We start from the raw sequence: 14,232 nt of genomic DNA, 5'->3' as shown, positions 1-14,232 counted from the left end.
TCTTATTTTGTAGATTTGCTGCATCTTTCTTTTGTATAATTTCAGTTTGACAGCTTGGTGTTGAACTCAGGCCGTCACTTGATGAATTACCCTTTTCTTCTTTTTCTCTGGGTAATTTTATTAAGAATTTATCCATTGTTGATTATTATTGGTCCTACAAATCAAGAATTTGTTGCTGGGATAAAATTAAGCTACAACGCACTGGCGCTACAAGATCACAAGGGCCAATTAAAAGTGGAAAGTCAGAAGCAGCACTTACCTGCTTCAATACATTACATTTTGTTGTACCCGTATACATCCAATTATATACTTTAAAGGGTGTAAAATAATCAAGTATCGTGCTAAACACGATCATACCCCAAACTGACTGCCAAATTTAAGTTGCATGTTTTTTCCCTCAGGTGAGAGCTTTGGGGTGGGGCTGGGGATGAGGGGTTCACAGTGCAGGAGGGGGTTCAGGGCTGGGACTGAGGGTTGGGGTACAGGGGGTGAGGGTTCTGGCTGGGGGTGCGGGTTCTGGGATGAGGAGCTTGGGGTGCAGACAGGCTGCCCCGATGCTAGGGCCAGAGAGGAGGACTTCCCCCAAACCCTTTCCCCACCGGCAGCAGCAAGCTCTGGGGGAGGAGCCCCCGTCTCCCCTCCTCTCCGCCCCTCCCGCCCCCTAGTCAGCACCTCACCTCACCTCACACTCACACCACTGTCACTGCACATGCTCCTAAGACCCCTCTCAGGTCCAGGAAGCCCCCTCCACTATGGTGGGGGGGGGCTACCATCATGTGTGGTCTCCTCCCCTGCTGGTGTCCCTCACCATAGCCCCACTGGGGTGGGGAATGGGGCTGCCCCTTGCCTAGCGTGGGGCAGGAGTGGGGGATGGAGGGGCAGATCAGAGGGGCAGACACTCACCAAAGCCCCAGCAGCTGCTCAGGTGAGTAAGATCCACTCCAGATGTTTCCCAGCTGGAAGCCCCCTCGGCGTCACCTCCCGGTGGGTGCTTGGGGGGGGGGGGCGGCCAATCATGTATGTGCCTCCTCCCCCTCCTCAGGTGCAGCAGCAGCCGGCTGCCTCAGTCTGCCGCCAGCACCGCTCTTGTGCTGTAGCCTAGCCTTAGGCAGCAGCAGTTGGCAGTGCAGGCGAGGGAGAGCAGCGCGGAGCAGCAGGGCAGCCACCTGCTTTCAATCAGGCAGGGACGGCCTGGGGGAGGCACACAGGGGGTGGAAGGCAGGGGCCAGGGGACGCTCTGAGGCCTGGGGGAGATGCATGCGTGGATGGGGGCTGGGGGATGCTCCAGGCAGGGATGCGGGAGAGACCTGGCTCCAAACATTGGTGGAGCCAGGCCCTTGGCTCTGAATATTCCTGGAGCCCAGGCACCATGGGCCCATATAACTCGCTGCCCCTGCTCATAGCGCCATCATGGTTGAGACAGGTGTGGTTCGTAGAGCTGATTCATTTGTCCCTGCAGCCTCCTCTCTGCCTTCCTGTAATGCCAACTCTCCTCACCCAGGATTTGGGTTTGGTCACCTACCACAATCTCACAACACTTTGCCTCAGTGTGGCTATTCAGTGGCTGTCTGGTATAGAAGAGATCTGCTCTCCAGAAGTTAAAAGGGTACTGCTTAACATCAGAGCCCACCGCTAGGAAACAAGAGAAACAAGGTGGGTGAGGTATTGGACCAACTTCTGTTGGTGAAGAGACAAATGTTTGAGCTGAAGAAGAGCTCTGTGTAAAATCGAAAGCTTGTCTTTCTCACCAACAGAAGTTGGTCCAATAAAAGAGATTTCCTCACTCACTGTGTTTCGCTAATATCCTTAGGCCAATGTGGTAACAACAACACTGAATACAGGAAAATTTACCTGTAAAAGTGGAAACGCTTCCAGGCTTGGTGCAACCATCAAGCTATGCTTTCTCTTGAGTTCTCTTTGTCTCACATCCTTTATTACCTTCTGAATTTAAAGACCACAGGCTTACTGCTAAGCTCCATCAAAGTTCAGCTAGTTGCTATCACAGCTCCTTGTAGAAGTGTTCAGTCTTCATTCACCCTACCCCACTGCAAGATTTATCAAAGGCCTATTCAACCTCTTCCTTCCTATCAAGAAGCCAAGTCTGCTATGGGACCTCTCCTTAGTTCTCAGTGCTCTGAGGAAATCCCCATTTGAACCGATGGGGATGTCCACATCCTTGCTTCCTTCCTAAAGTCTCTTCTGAATTCCACATTAATCAAAAGATTTACTAGCCACTATTTTACACCAAGCCACACTCACAATGGATGTTAAGAGCTCTTGCCTCTTATCTTGACAGGACCAGGCCCTTTTGGATTTCTCCATCTCTGTTTCGGAATGAATTAGGGGACATCCAGTATCCTCCCAAAGATTGTCCAAATGGGTTCCAGGTTATGTCGTCATGCTACGAAGCCTCATTCCCCTCAGATTCAGCAATAACTCTTGATCTCTGTGGCTCTTCTTAAAAATATACCCATCTCAAACATCTGCAAGACAGCCACCTGGTCTTCACTGCACACATTTTACCAGCATTATGCTCTCATGCCTGATTCCAGGACTGACATGGCCTTTGGTGACACTGTCTACAGTCCATATTGAATCCACTTCCTTGGCACTTTCCTCCATGATAGAAGCACAGAGAGTTTCCCGACCTGGAGCACCCATAGGGACACTACTTGAAGAAGGAGATTACTTACCTTGTGCAGTAACTTGTTTTTCAAGATGTGTTCCCCTGTGAGTGCTCCACTACCTACTCTCTTTCCTCTCTGCCTCAGAATCTCTTTCTTTGGACTTCTGTGGTTGAGAAGGAATTTGAGTGGTGGTGCATCTGCCCCTCCTTTTGGGGCCCAAAGGTATCTGGGGCACAGGTGTTGATCCACAGACACTGCTGACAAAGATCTCCAATCAAGAGCAGATGGGTGGGTGTATATCCTGATGTGAGGCACCCAGAGGGACACATCTCAAAGATCTCAGGTCACTGTACAAGGTAAGTAATCTCTCCTTGCTAGAATCTGTGACACATCCAAGCAAATCTTAACCATGTGACACTGAATCACATTGCACTAATTTTAGTCCAGTCTTTTGTGAGGGAAGCATTCTTCCAGATTCTGTAAGAATCATGTTTGAGTTCTGCTGCAAATTGATCTTGTATGTTCCACTGTTGCAGGGCAAATCGGCCAATTTCAAAATTCCCCAGCCTTAATTGATAAGTTTTGATTATCATCTACTGTTTGAATGGTAATTAATTGGATTTCTGTTTTGTCTGCAGACTGCAGGACTTGACACTCTATAACCCTGAACGGACCATTACAGTTAAAGGCAGTATTGAAACTTGCGCCAAGGCCGAGGAAGAAATAATGAAGAAAATCAGGGAGTCCTATGAAAATGATATTGCTGCTATGAATGTGAGTCTTTTTATGGCTTGGTCATTTTTGAAAGTTTATTTCTGAGATTGTTTTTGGGTAGGAAAAATTGAGAACATTGACTTAGATGAAGAAATGAAGAATAATTTTACTTCAAAAGTACCTTCCTTTGTTGTGGAGACTGGAAAGGAGTTTTTATTTGTGTTATGAATGTTCATTTTATGCTACAGTAGTATAAAGTACTTGAAGGAAGTGATTTCTAGTTTCCTGATACTGTTCTGTTTTTAACATAATAAGAGCAATGTTTTTATTTGGTAACTTTAATCTGTAAATGAGACTTTCCTTAGTTTCCTATTTTCTCATGTATAGGACTCGCTCTTTAATTTGGGAGTAGAAGTATGTCCTTTCTAATTTGGAAGGTAAAGAACTGTACACCTATGAATATAGTTGCTGATTATCTAATGCAAAAAAATATTACCCTGTAATTCAACAGTGTCACAGGTAGAGATTGGTAGACCAGAGAAGACTTGGGTAAACCATCCTCCAAAATGTGGAAACATGGACAAATTGCTAACTTTAAGAACAAAAGAATAGTACAAGCATGTAGGGAGAAAATCAGAAAGGGTAAGGCACAAAATGAGTTACACCTAACAAGGGACATAAAAGGATATAACAGGAGGTTCTATTAGGAGCAATAGAAAAACAAAAGAAAGCGTAGGTCCACTACTTAACAGGGAAGAAGAGCTAATAATGGATGACACCAAGAAGGCTGGGTGTTTAATGCTTATTTTGCTTCAATCTTCACTAAAAAGCTTAATTGTAATCAGATGCTTTTACACAGTAGTAACAAAAAGGGGGAAAGAACACAAGCCAGAATAGGGATAGAAAATGTTCAAAAATATTTCAATAAGTTAGATCTGTTCAAGTCAGCAGGACCTGATGAAATTCATCCTAGTGTGCTTAAAGAATTAACTCAAGCAGTCTCAGAATCACTAGCGATTTATCTTTGAGAATTCATGGAGGGCAGGTGAGGGTCCCAGAGCACTGGAGAAGGTCAAATATAATACCTATCTTTAAAAAAGGCAACAAAGAAGACCTGGATTTTTTAAACCAGTTAGCCTAACTTCGATACCTGGAAAGATACTGAAACAAATTTATTAAACAATGAGTTTAAGCACCGAGAGGATAATAGGATAAGTAGTATCCAATATGGATTTGTCAAGAACAAATCGTGCCAAGCCAACTCAGTTTCCTTCTTTGACAGGGTTACTGACCTAGTGGATAGGGGGAAGAAGTAGACATGATATATCTTGACTTTTGTAAGGCTTTTTATACAGTCCCACATAACATTCTCATAAGTAAAGTAGGGAAATGTGGTCTAGATGAAATTACTATAAGGTGAGTGCACAAATTACTATAAGGTGAAAGCAAACTGTTTATAATTACTCTGAGTACAGCCTGTCAAACTGGGATGAATCTAGTGGGGCCCTGCATGGGTCTGTCCTAGGTGTGGTACTACTCAACATTTTCATTAATGTCTTGGATGATGGAGTGGAGTATGTGCTTATAATATTTGTGGATGACACCAAGATGGAAGGTGTTGTAAGTACTTTGGAGAATAGGATTGGAATTCAAAATGACCTTGATAAATTGGAGAATTGGTCTGAAATCAACCAGAAAAAATTCAATAAAGGCACATGCAAACACTACACTTCGGAAGGAAAAAATCAAATGCACAACTACAAAATGGGGAATAATTGGCTAGGCGATAGTGCTGCTGAAAAGGACCTAGGGCAGTGATTTTCAACCTGTGGTCCATGAACTCTTGGGAGTCCAGAGACTGTCTGAGGGGTCCACAAAAGGTTATTACCATAGAAGAGTGGTTTTCACCCTGTGGTCCGCAGAACCCTATGGGGCCACAGTCTGTCTAAGATTTCCAAAGCAGTCTACATCTCCATTTGAAATTTTTTAGGGGTCCGCAAATGAAAAAAAGTTGAAAACCACTGATTATGAGGTTATAATGGATCACAAATTGAATAAAAATCAGCAGTGTGATGCATTTGTGATGCACAGGAGGTAATTGTTCTGCTCTACTCAGCACTGTTGAATCCTCACTTTGAGTACTGTGTCCAGTTCTAGGCACCACCTTTTAGTAAAGATGTGGACAAAATGGGGAGAGTCCAGAGGAGAGCAACAAAAACGATAAAAGGGAATGAGGAAAGGTTAAAAAAAGACCTGGGCATGTTTATTCTTGAGAAAAGACTGGAGGGGGATGGGGATGGGGACTGATAAGTCTTCAAATATGTTAAGGCTGTTATAAAGAAAATGGTGGTCAATTGTTCTCCATATCTGCTGAAGGTAGGACAAGAAGTTATCTGCTTAATCTACAGCAAGGGAGATTTAGGTTAGATATTAGGAAAAAACGTTTTAACTCTAAATATAGATAATACTAGAATAGGCTTCCAAGGGAGGTTGTTGAATCCCCGTCATTGGAGATTTTTAAGAGCAGATTGGACGAACTCCTATCAGGGTTGGTCTCAGTGTAAATGTTCCTGCGTCAGTGCATGGGGCTGGACTAGATGACCTCTTGAGATCCCTTCTAGCCCTACGTTTTTATGATTCTATGAAAAATTCAGCTATATATATATCAACACTTAACCAAAACATTCTGTTCTGGATGTCAGGTGGGAAATGTCTTTAAGTTGCCAATGTCAAATTGTATTGCAGGGAAATAACTTGGTGGGGGAGGAGGGGAGGAACTGGAGCTTAACTGAAGATTCTGGAGAGTGTTAGAATGTTACAACACCACCTAGTAATTAGGCATGGTCAAATTGCCCAGGAACAGTCTAGTCCCGTGGTTCTCAACCCATGGGCTGCTTGCGGCCCAGTCAGCAAACAGCTGCGGCCCATGTGACATCCTCAGGGCCATACAGGTAGTATATATATTGTGTGGATGTGGCCCACATAACTCAGGGCGTTGCATATGTGGCCCACAGTTGTAAATAGCTTGAGAACCACTGATCTAATAAGTGACATGCAGCATCTTTATAGTTAATGCTCACCCTGTGAGCACTGTGGGGGAATTTCACACTCCACACTCTGCAGTCCACCTCCAGTTTTAGCAGTGTGGGAGGCAGGGAGAATTAGTAGTTATGGGTGGAGCTGCTCTTTTTCTAAAGGACTGTTGACTTTCTATCACAAAGTCAAGCGGGTTATTGTTTTTGTACTAAACCTCATTCTAAGCATGCGGTCTAAAGGTCTGCCTGTCACTTGGATTTCTTTTCTCCAATCTTGTGGGCCACTTCATTGAAAAATAAAGTTGTAGTGAGAGACACCTGACTGTCACATTAGAGCCAAGCTTTTAATCTTATTGGCCTAAGTGAGTTGTCTGGGTTATAGATCTGAAATCTGAATCCTCAAGAATGTAGATTTAAAATAAAACATTGGCATCTTTACAAAAGAGGCTATTACATTGTCCCAACTAGGATTTTGATTAAGTTTAATAATTTACATTGTAAAGCTAAATAATTCTTCTACCGTTGCAGCTTCAAGCACATTTAATTCCTGGATTAAATCTGAATGCCTTGGGTCTGTTCCCACCTTCTTCTTCAGGAATACCACCTCCCACAGTGGGTGTTGCCTCTGCTGCCGCTGCTACTTCATATCCACCATTTGGGGTAAGAAGTCTTCTTACTTTTGGCTATATTATATTGGCAAAAAAGGGTGCTGTCAAAGTTTGACTACTGTTGAAGGGTAACTGTAACTATAAGGTGATGCTGGTCAAAGCTTGAAAAAAAGAAAAACTTGGCAAAGACCCAGGTATGTCAGTGTTCTGGCAACAGTTTACTAGTAGCACAGTTCTTTTGTGTTTTTACTTGATGTAATGTGCCGGGTTTGTTTGCTGAATGCTTTCAGCTTGGCTTGTTTATCCTGTTTCCACATGAAAATTATCTAAGGTGGTTGCAGAAGAGTACAAACACTCAGTGACTGTTGTGTAAAATTATCAGTGATGAATTTATCAGTGAAATCAAACAAGTGAGATTTGGAAAAGTATGAAACCCTGTTTTCTAAACACATGATAGAGATTTTCTTTTATATCCCTGCAGAAAAATAAGTGCAAGTTTATACTTCACTCTTAAATCAGTTAGAAAAACACTTGGTCAGCAGTTACAAGAAATAAAGCAATCTATATAAGCCTATCCCTCCTATCTGGTTTCCTAATATGAAGGAAAATATGGCATTTGATAATAGATAATAGATTAGAATTCTGTGTAGCAAAAACAAATTTATCTTTCAATACAGCATTTTTGTGTATGTACAAAACCTACTGGTATAAAACAACACTAAGTACAGTAGAGTTAGGAACACCAGAGTTACGAACTGACCAGTCAACCACACACCTCATTTGGAACCAGAAGTACACAATAAGGCAGCAGCAGAAACAAACAAAAACAAATAAAGCGGATACAGCACAGTACTGTGTTAAATGTAAACTACTAAAGAAAAAGGGAAAGCAGCATTTTTCTTCTGCATAGTAAATTTTCAAAGCTGTACAGGTGAGTCTCATCTTACGCAGGGGTTCCGTTCCATGGTTAGCGCGTAAAGCGAAAACTGCGTATAGTCAAAATTACATTGAGTTGAATGGCGGGCGGAATCGCCTGCACTACAGGTACAGTATTAAAATGTTTATTTTTCTCTTGTTTTTGTTTTTGCCGACCGCGTAAAGCTGAAATCGCGCATGTTAAATGCGCGTAAGATGCGACAGACCTGTATTAAGTCAATGTTCAGTTGTAAACTTTTGAAAGAACAACCGTAACGTTTTGCTCAGAGTTGCGAACATTTCAGAGTTATGAACAGCCTCCATTCCTGAGGTGTTTGTAACTCGGAGGTTCTACCGTATACAGGTGATGGTTTATAAATACAGATGAATCTGTTGGAAGGTGTGTGTGCATAGTATGATGCTTTCTGAAAAGAGAGTGTGAGGAGTCATGGTGTTCTCTTGTTCAAATTCTTTGCTTCTTAATGTTCTTCGGGGAACCGTTTGCTTACTCCATAGCAATATTTTGCATCACATGGACCCTCCAGGAATCATTCTAACAAGGGAAGGTTCTTGTCTGCAAACTCTCTGCAGTTTTTGGAGGTGGGGAGGAGGTAATTTTTCTTCACTCCTCTATCACTAGCCTCCCTGGTTACCAACTCAGTAAAAGATTATTAGGTTTTCAAAATGAACTACACCTCTACCTCGATATAAAGCTGTCCTCGGGAGCCAAAAAATCTTACCGTGTTATAGGTGAAACCGCATTATATTGAACTTGCTTTGATCTGCCGGCGTGCACAACCCTCCCAGCCCCCCTCCTCCCCCCCGAGCACTGCTTTACCGCGTTATATCCAAATTTGTGTTATATCGGATCGCGTTATATCGAGGTAGAGTGTATTAGATCAAGCAACTGGTAAGACTTTACAAAGCCCAGAGACCTGACAGAACTTTTCACCATCTTCTTTACTGAGAATCCCTTTGAGTTAACTTTTAAATTGATTAATATTGAGCAACACTTGATGGGCAAAGATGCAGTGCTGCATATTGGCTATGGAGGCCCACAGACAGTGTGTTCAGGACACTGGTTGCACTATATATTCACCCCCATGTCAAAGTCAAGGCTTGGTTACTGCTTTGCAGAAGGCTTTCTTAGCAAATCTCATCTCTATATTTACCATGCATGCTGTACATGAAGCTAAATCCACCATGAGATAAGAAATTGTGAACTTGAGTAAATAACTGCACTCAGATGGGCTAAATAACTATACATATTGTACTAGGGGTTTCTTTAATATTTTTCCCAGAGAAGTAAGCCAAGGAAATGTCACTGAAAAAAAGAGAATAAATACCACACTCATAACATTGTTCATGGGAATGAACTATTTGAGTGTAGGGAGATTCTATACTGAACATAGTTTATAATGTTAGTAGCCTTATCAGGAAAATGTTCCAAAAGAGAGCATGGGAGGCAATCTATGCTATGTTTATACCGCACAATCTTACTAGTAAAAGCAATGCGCCCATGAAAAATTTAATTAGTATTGAAGATGAAACTAATCCAAAAATACTTTCTCTGGTTGAAAACTAAAACACAGCCTTGGCTTCATTGCTTTGCACAAAATGTCATCTGTAGAAGCTGATGGTTTGTGTTTTGGAAACGAAGGATGGTTTTGTTTATGCTGGCAGTCAGTATTTCTCTTTACATTGGTAGTAGTTATAAATACTATTTTTCTCCTTTACCTGAACTTGCAAGCTGTCCTACTACTCCTGCAAGAATTCTTACTTCAATCCCATTTTCCTATTTTATCTTATTCTTCTCTCGGTTCTTTGTTTTGCTTTCCCTTCCTTTTATTACTGTAAATTGCTACTGCCAATATATGTCTCTCTGAGTGCTGAGTTTGAGAACTTCCTGCTACCTTTTTTGAAGTTGGCAATGTCAATACATTTTTGTCCCATTTTTCTCTTTTAATCCATCCTCACCCTTCTGTCCCCCCACTCCCTACGACCAACGAAAAAACGTATCCAGGTTACTCTTTAGAATCCTGGCCGGTTTCCAGGTGGAAGATTTCTGGAAATAGGACCTCAAAACGCTGGAAAAGCCCATCAAGAAGCAGGTGCTATTTTATAGCAATGTAGAATTTTTGCAGCTGGAAAGTGGCACAGGCTAACATGCGTTTTTAAGCAGATTCCTAACTTGCTTCCCCATTGTGCTGCTGCACTCTCAACCTCCTGAACATGCTGCTGTCCCAACTGTTAATTCAACTGGGTTTCTGGTTGCATGGTAAGTAGATATGCAAAAAGCTAAGGAATAAATTGGTGGAAACAAAGGGTAGATAGCTAGGAACATCAAGCTGGAGTTCTTTCTTGGAGGTTGGGATTGGGGACTGGCAACAGGAATGGGGGAGGGTGTAGACCATTTGCATTGGGGTGCCTTGGTAAAGCCTGCATGGCTCTGATCCTTGCTGCTTTGATCAGCCTTGCTGCTTGAAGTCTGAGTGGTTCATCACTTTCTGGTGGTGAGGGGCAGGGCTGAGCTGGAAGAGTTGATATAAAAAGTCACTTACTAGGCAAACGCAAGAGCCGTGAACAGAGGCTGCTAACAGGAGTGTTTTGGAGGTAGGTTAGAGAGAGAGGCTATTCTCGCAGGTTCAGCTTTGTGTGATTTCACAGTGCCCAGCGATGGAAGTGTGGTGGTGACCTGCATGTTTTCTTTCTTGTCTGAGCTGGAAGGGATTCCTGTATATGAAGTGGAAGTTGGTGGCTGTGCTGGAAAAGATTCTTGGATTGGAAGGGCAAATAGAGATGCTACTGAGAATCAGAGAAGCTGAGTAGTTCCTAGATAGCCAGGTTTGGGAAACATCAGTACCCCAGATTCCAGGAACTGATCACTGTCAGAGACAAAACACTGGGCTAGGTGGACTATTGGTCTGACCCAGGATGGCCATTTTTATGTTAGTTTAATGCTCTGTTACCCAACTCCCTCTCTTCTTCAGTGCATCTACTAGTGGAGCAAAACTTGGGCAGCAATGCAGTAGGATAGGCATAACAATGCACAGGGCAGGGGGTAAGGCTAAAGGGAACAGGCTCAACTGGGTGGGGGAAGGGAACAGGGTCTGGGAGAGGGGGAGGAGAACAAATGGGAGCAAGTCATAGGGGAAAAGTTTCAGGGGATAAGAGAGCAGATTGAGATGAGGAAAATCCAAGTAAATTGTAGGACGGGAAGAAGGATCGTGGAGGTGAGGCAAAGCGCAGGCAGAAAACATACCAAGGGAGGTTAATAAGGACCAAGGGGAATGAGAGGGGCCTAGAGGAAAAGAACCAAGGAGATCAGGAGGCAGTCAGGCTTTTCGGCTGTAATTTTCTGCCAGAACTTTTAATTTAAAGATCTTGACTAGCAACATCCTCTTTCAACAGGAATTCAGTTGTTTGTGCAACCAGGTGGAGTTCTCATCCCTCTGATATGAACGCACACTATGGTTATTATTCACAACGTCCTCCGCGTACCTGAAAGTAAAAACACTGCATACGTAAACTGCCCTGCACCAAGTGAGCGAACTGCTAAGGTTCTCCTGGAAGGACCTCCTGTTGAGAAGCCACCTGGCACCCTTTCCAGGCAAGGTCAGGGAGCCCGATGCTTTGTCACAGTTCCTTTTTAAGAAGGGAAAGAAGCTTGTTGTGAAATCAATACAAATGTGTACTTCTTTATTCTTTATGTTGTATTTGCACCCTTACATTTTGGGTTACATGAAATCAGAGTGGATTTGATTTACATCAAATTGATTTAAATCATGATTTAATCATGGATTTCTACATCAGGGATCGGCAACCTTTGGCACGTGGTCCGCCAGAGTAAGCCCCCTGGCGGGCTGGGCCGGTTTGTTTACCTGCCGCATCCGCAGGTTTGGCCGATCGCGGCTCCCACTGGCTGTGGTTCACTGCTCCAGGCCAATGTGGGCTGCAGGAAGCAGCGCGGGCTGAGGGATGTGCTGGCCGCTGCTTCCCGCTGCCCCTATTGGCCTGGAGTGGTAAACCGCGGCCAGTGGGAGCCGCGATCAGCCAAACCTGCGGACGCAGCAGGTAAACAGTTTTACAGCTATATCAGAAAATGAATGATTGTTTGGTTATTTCATTTACCAAAGGTAACTGAAGCAGATATTTATGAAGTCACTGGGAGGTGAACTATCTCCAGTTCAACAGGTTAATCATTAATAAGCTGAAGATGGTGCTTGTCCCATTCGTTTTTTTAATGCTTGTAATTTAACTGTCTCTGCATATTTCTCTTTTTAAGATCTCACTCAGTTCCTTCCAAATTTCAACAGCGTCAGCAATAAACAGCTATTTCCCTATGGTTACCATATTTCAGCAAGCAAAAAAGAGGATGGGAGGAGTCCTGCCCTAGCCTCGCCCCTCCCACTTCCCACCACCCTCAGAACCCCAACCCTCCCCCCTGCTCCTTGTCCCCTGACTGCCCCCTCCTGAGACCCTCCCCCCATCCTAACTGCCCCCCAGGACCCTACCCCCTACCTGTACCCTGACTGCCCAAAACCTTATCCACCCGCCCCCCAGGAAGCCCCCCCAAACTCCCGACCCCCCCCCATCTCTTGACTGCTCCCTCCAAAACCTCCCTGCTCCTTCTCCGACCCCCTGGCTCCCTTGTTGTTGGCCTTTGCCTAATGTCTCTGTGAACTTGCTCAGAAATGGACTGAGCCGTTCGTCCCGGCACGCTGGGCAACAGTGGAGGAGGAGCGGGGGAGGAGCTCCAGACTGCCGGAGGTGTACTGCGAATGCAGGGAGGGAGGGAGTGATCTCCGCTGCAGGGGGGAGGAGGAGGAGCTCTCTCTGGCTGTCGGAGCCCCATGTAAGTGGCACCATCCGGCCGGCTGCCCAGTTAGCCGCGCGTGCTCTGCGAGCGGGGGGGGGGGGAAGAGATGTCCGGACATTTACAAATTCCCCCCGGACGCTATTTTTAGCTCAAAAAGCCGGACATGTCCGGGGGAATCTGGACGAATGGTACCCCTAATTTCCCTTCATTTTGTTCAAGGCTACAGAAATAGGCTTCAGGGTACTCGGCATGTGTTCAACATTGCACTGTCACAGCCATTGGGCTTAAGAGAAATCTATTTTTTCATGATTTTGTTCACAAACTGTCATCAGATTAGGCCAGTTCTTGATATAGTGCTCAGAACAGTCCACTACTGAGTTTCATCGCACGTCTTGTGGGAGAGTTAGCTTGGTTTCTCCCACTTTTTTCAGAGCAGCTGCTGTAAAGTGGTTGTTACGGAAGTATTTTGCAACTTCCACATTAGCCTTTATTTCTGGAACACTGAAATCTTTGGCTAGTAGGTGCATCAAATGAGCACTGCAGCCGTATGTTATTAGCTTGGGACTCTCTTCAAAAATTCTTCTCATCTTGGATACATTTGCATCATTGTCTGTGACCAAGCTGCATACTAGATATTTGAATTTTTTTTCACAGCTTGTTCTAGCTTTTACTGCGACTTCTTGTAAGTATTCTGCTGTGTGTGCATTTCCTGATGTGTCAATTGTTTTGTAAGGAAGACATTCCCTGCTCCTATTGTCACACAAGCGCATACAACAGGATCATTGTGGACATTGCTCCACCCATCAAGACTCAGGTTAACAATTTCACCCTCTAGACCTTTTGCACACTGCTCAATTTCTCTTTCATACACTTTATCCAGCGGTTTTCCTGTGACATCTGCTCTGTTGGGTGGACTGTATCTTAATGGTCTTAATGACTGAACCAAGTTAATGAAGTGTGGGTTCTCAATCATATGGAAAGGGGAGTTTGTTGCATAAACAAACCGGGCAATTTTTTCATCAATTATCTCTTTTTGTAATCTGCTGGTTCTTATCACAAACCTATTTATGGTTGTTTCTGGATGATGGAGATTTTTTTTCTTTTTGCAACACATGATATACTGTGACTATGTGACATACATGATGTGATTGAAACACTATCATTGGCAGATAACTGAAACTATAGAAAACTATAGTGATCTTGAAGGTGGATAGTCTTCAGAATCCTGTACGTTGAGGATGGATTCTCCTAAACAAGTCAATGCAGTTATTAAATTATTATTACCATACAGCTCATTTAGTATTACTCAATACTACTTAAAGGCAAAATTGTAAAAAGATGATCTGCCTATTTCAGCAATTCATTTTTTTATCACAACTGCATCTAAAATGATAGTACCATAGAGTAACAACTTTATTTTTTCCTCAAACATGAGTTTCAAGAATAGTCCAGAAGGAAGACAGGCAGTCCTTAAGAAAGAAGTATGAAATAAAAAAGTTTACCAACCTGAAGAT

At 43.6% G+C, this 14,232-nt stretch overlaps 1 protein-coding gene across 4 annotated transcripts in view; it reads left to right on the top strand.

Annotated features, from left to right (window-relative positions):
• Positions 1-14,232, top strand: part of IGF2BP3 (insulin like growth factor 2 mRNA binding protein 3) — a 183,032-nt gene that overhangs the window by 130,124 nt on the left and 38,676 nt on the right. For all 4 annotated transcript variants that reach the window (XM_024106730.3, XM_008170031.4, XM_005290853.5 and 1 more), the window contains 2 exons: positions 3,266-3,401; positions 6,905-7,036. In XM_024106730.3, the coding sequence (XP_023962498.1) occupies positions 3,266-3,401; positions 6,905-7,036 (268 nt within the window). The remainder of the gene's footprint in view (positions 1-3,265; positions 3,402-6,904; positions 7,037-14,232) is intronic.

Source organism: Chrysemys picta, chromosome 2 (genome assembly GCF_011386835.1).
Source record: "Chrysemys picta bellii isolate R12L10 chromosome 2, ASM1138683v2, whole genome shotgun sequence".
In the NCBI taxonomy this organism is placed as follows: Eukaryota; Metazoa; Chordata; order Testudines; family Emydidae; genus Chrysemys; species Chrysemys picta.
Note: the sequence above shows the minus strand (reverse complement) of the source record. Positions and strands in the feature narration are given on the sequence as shown.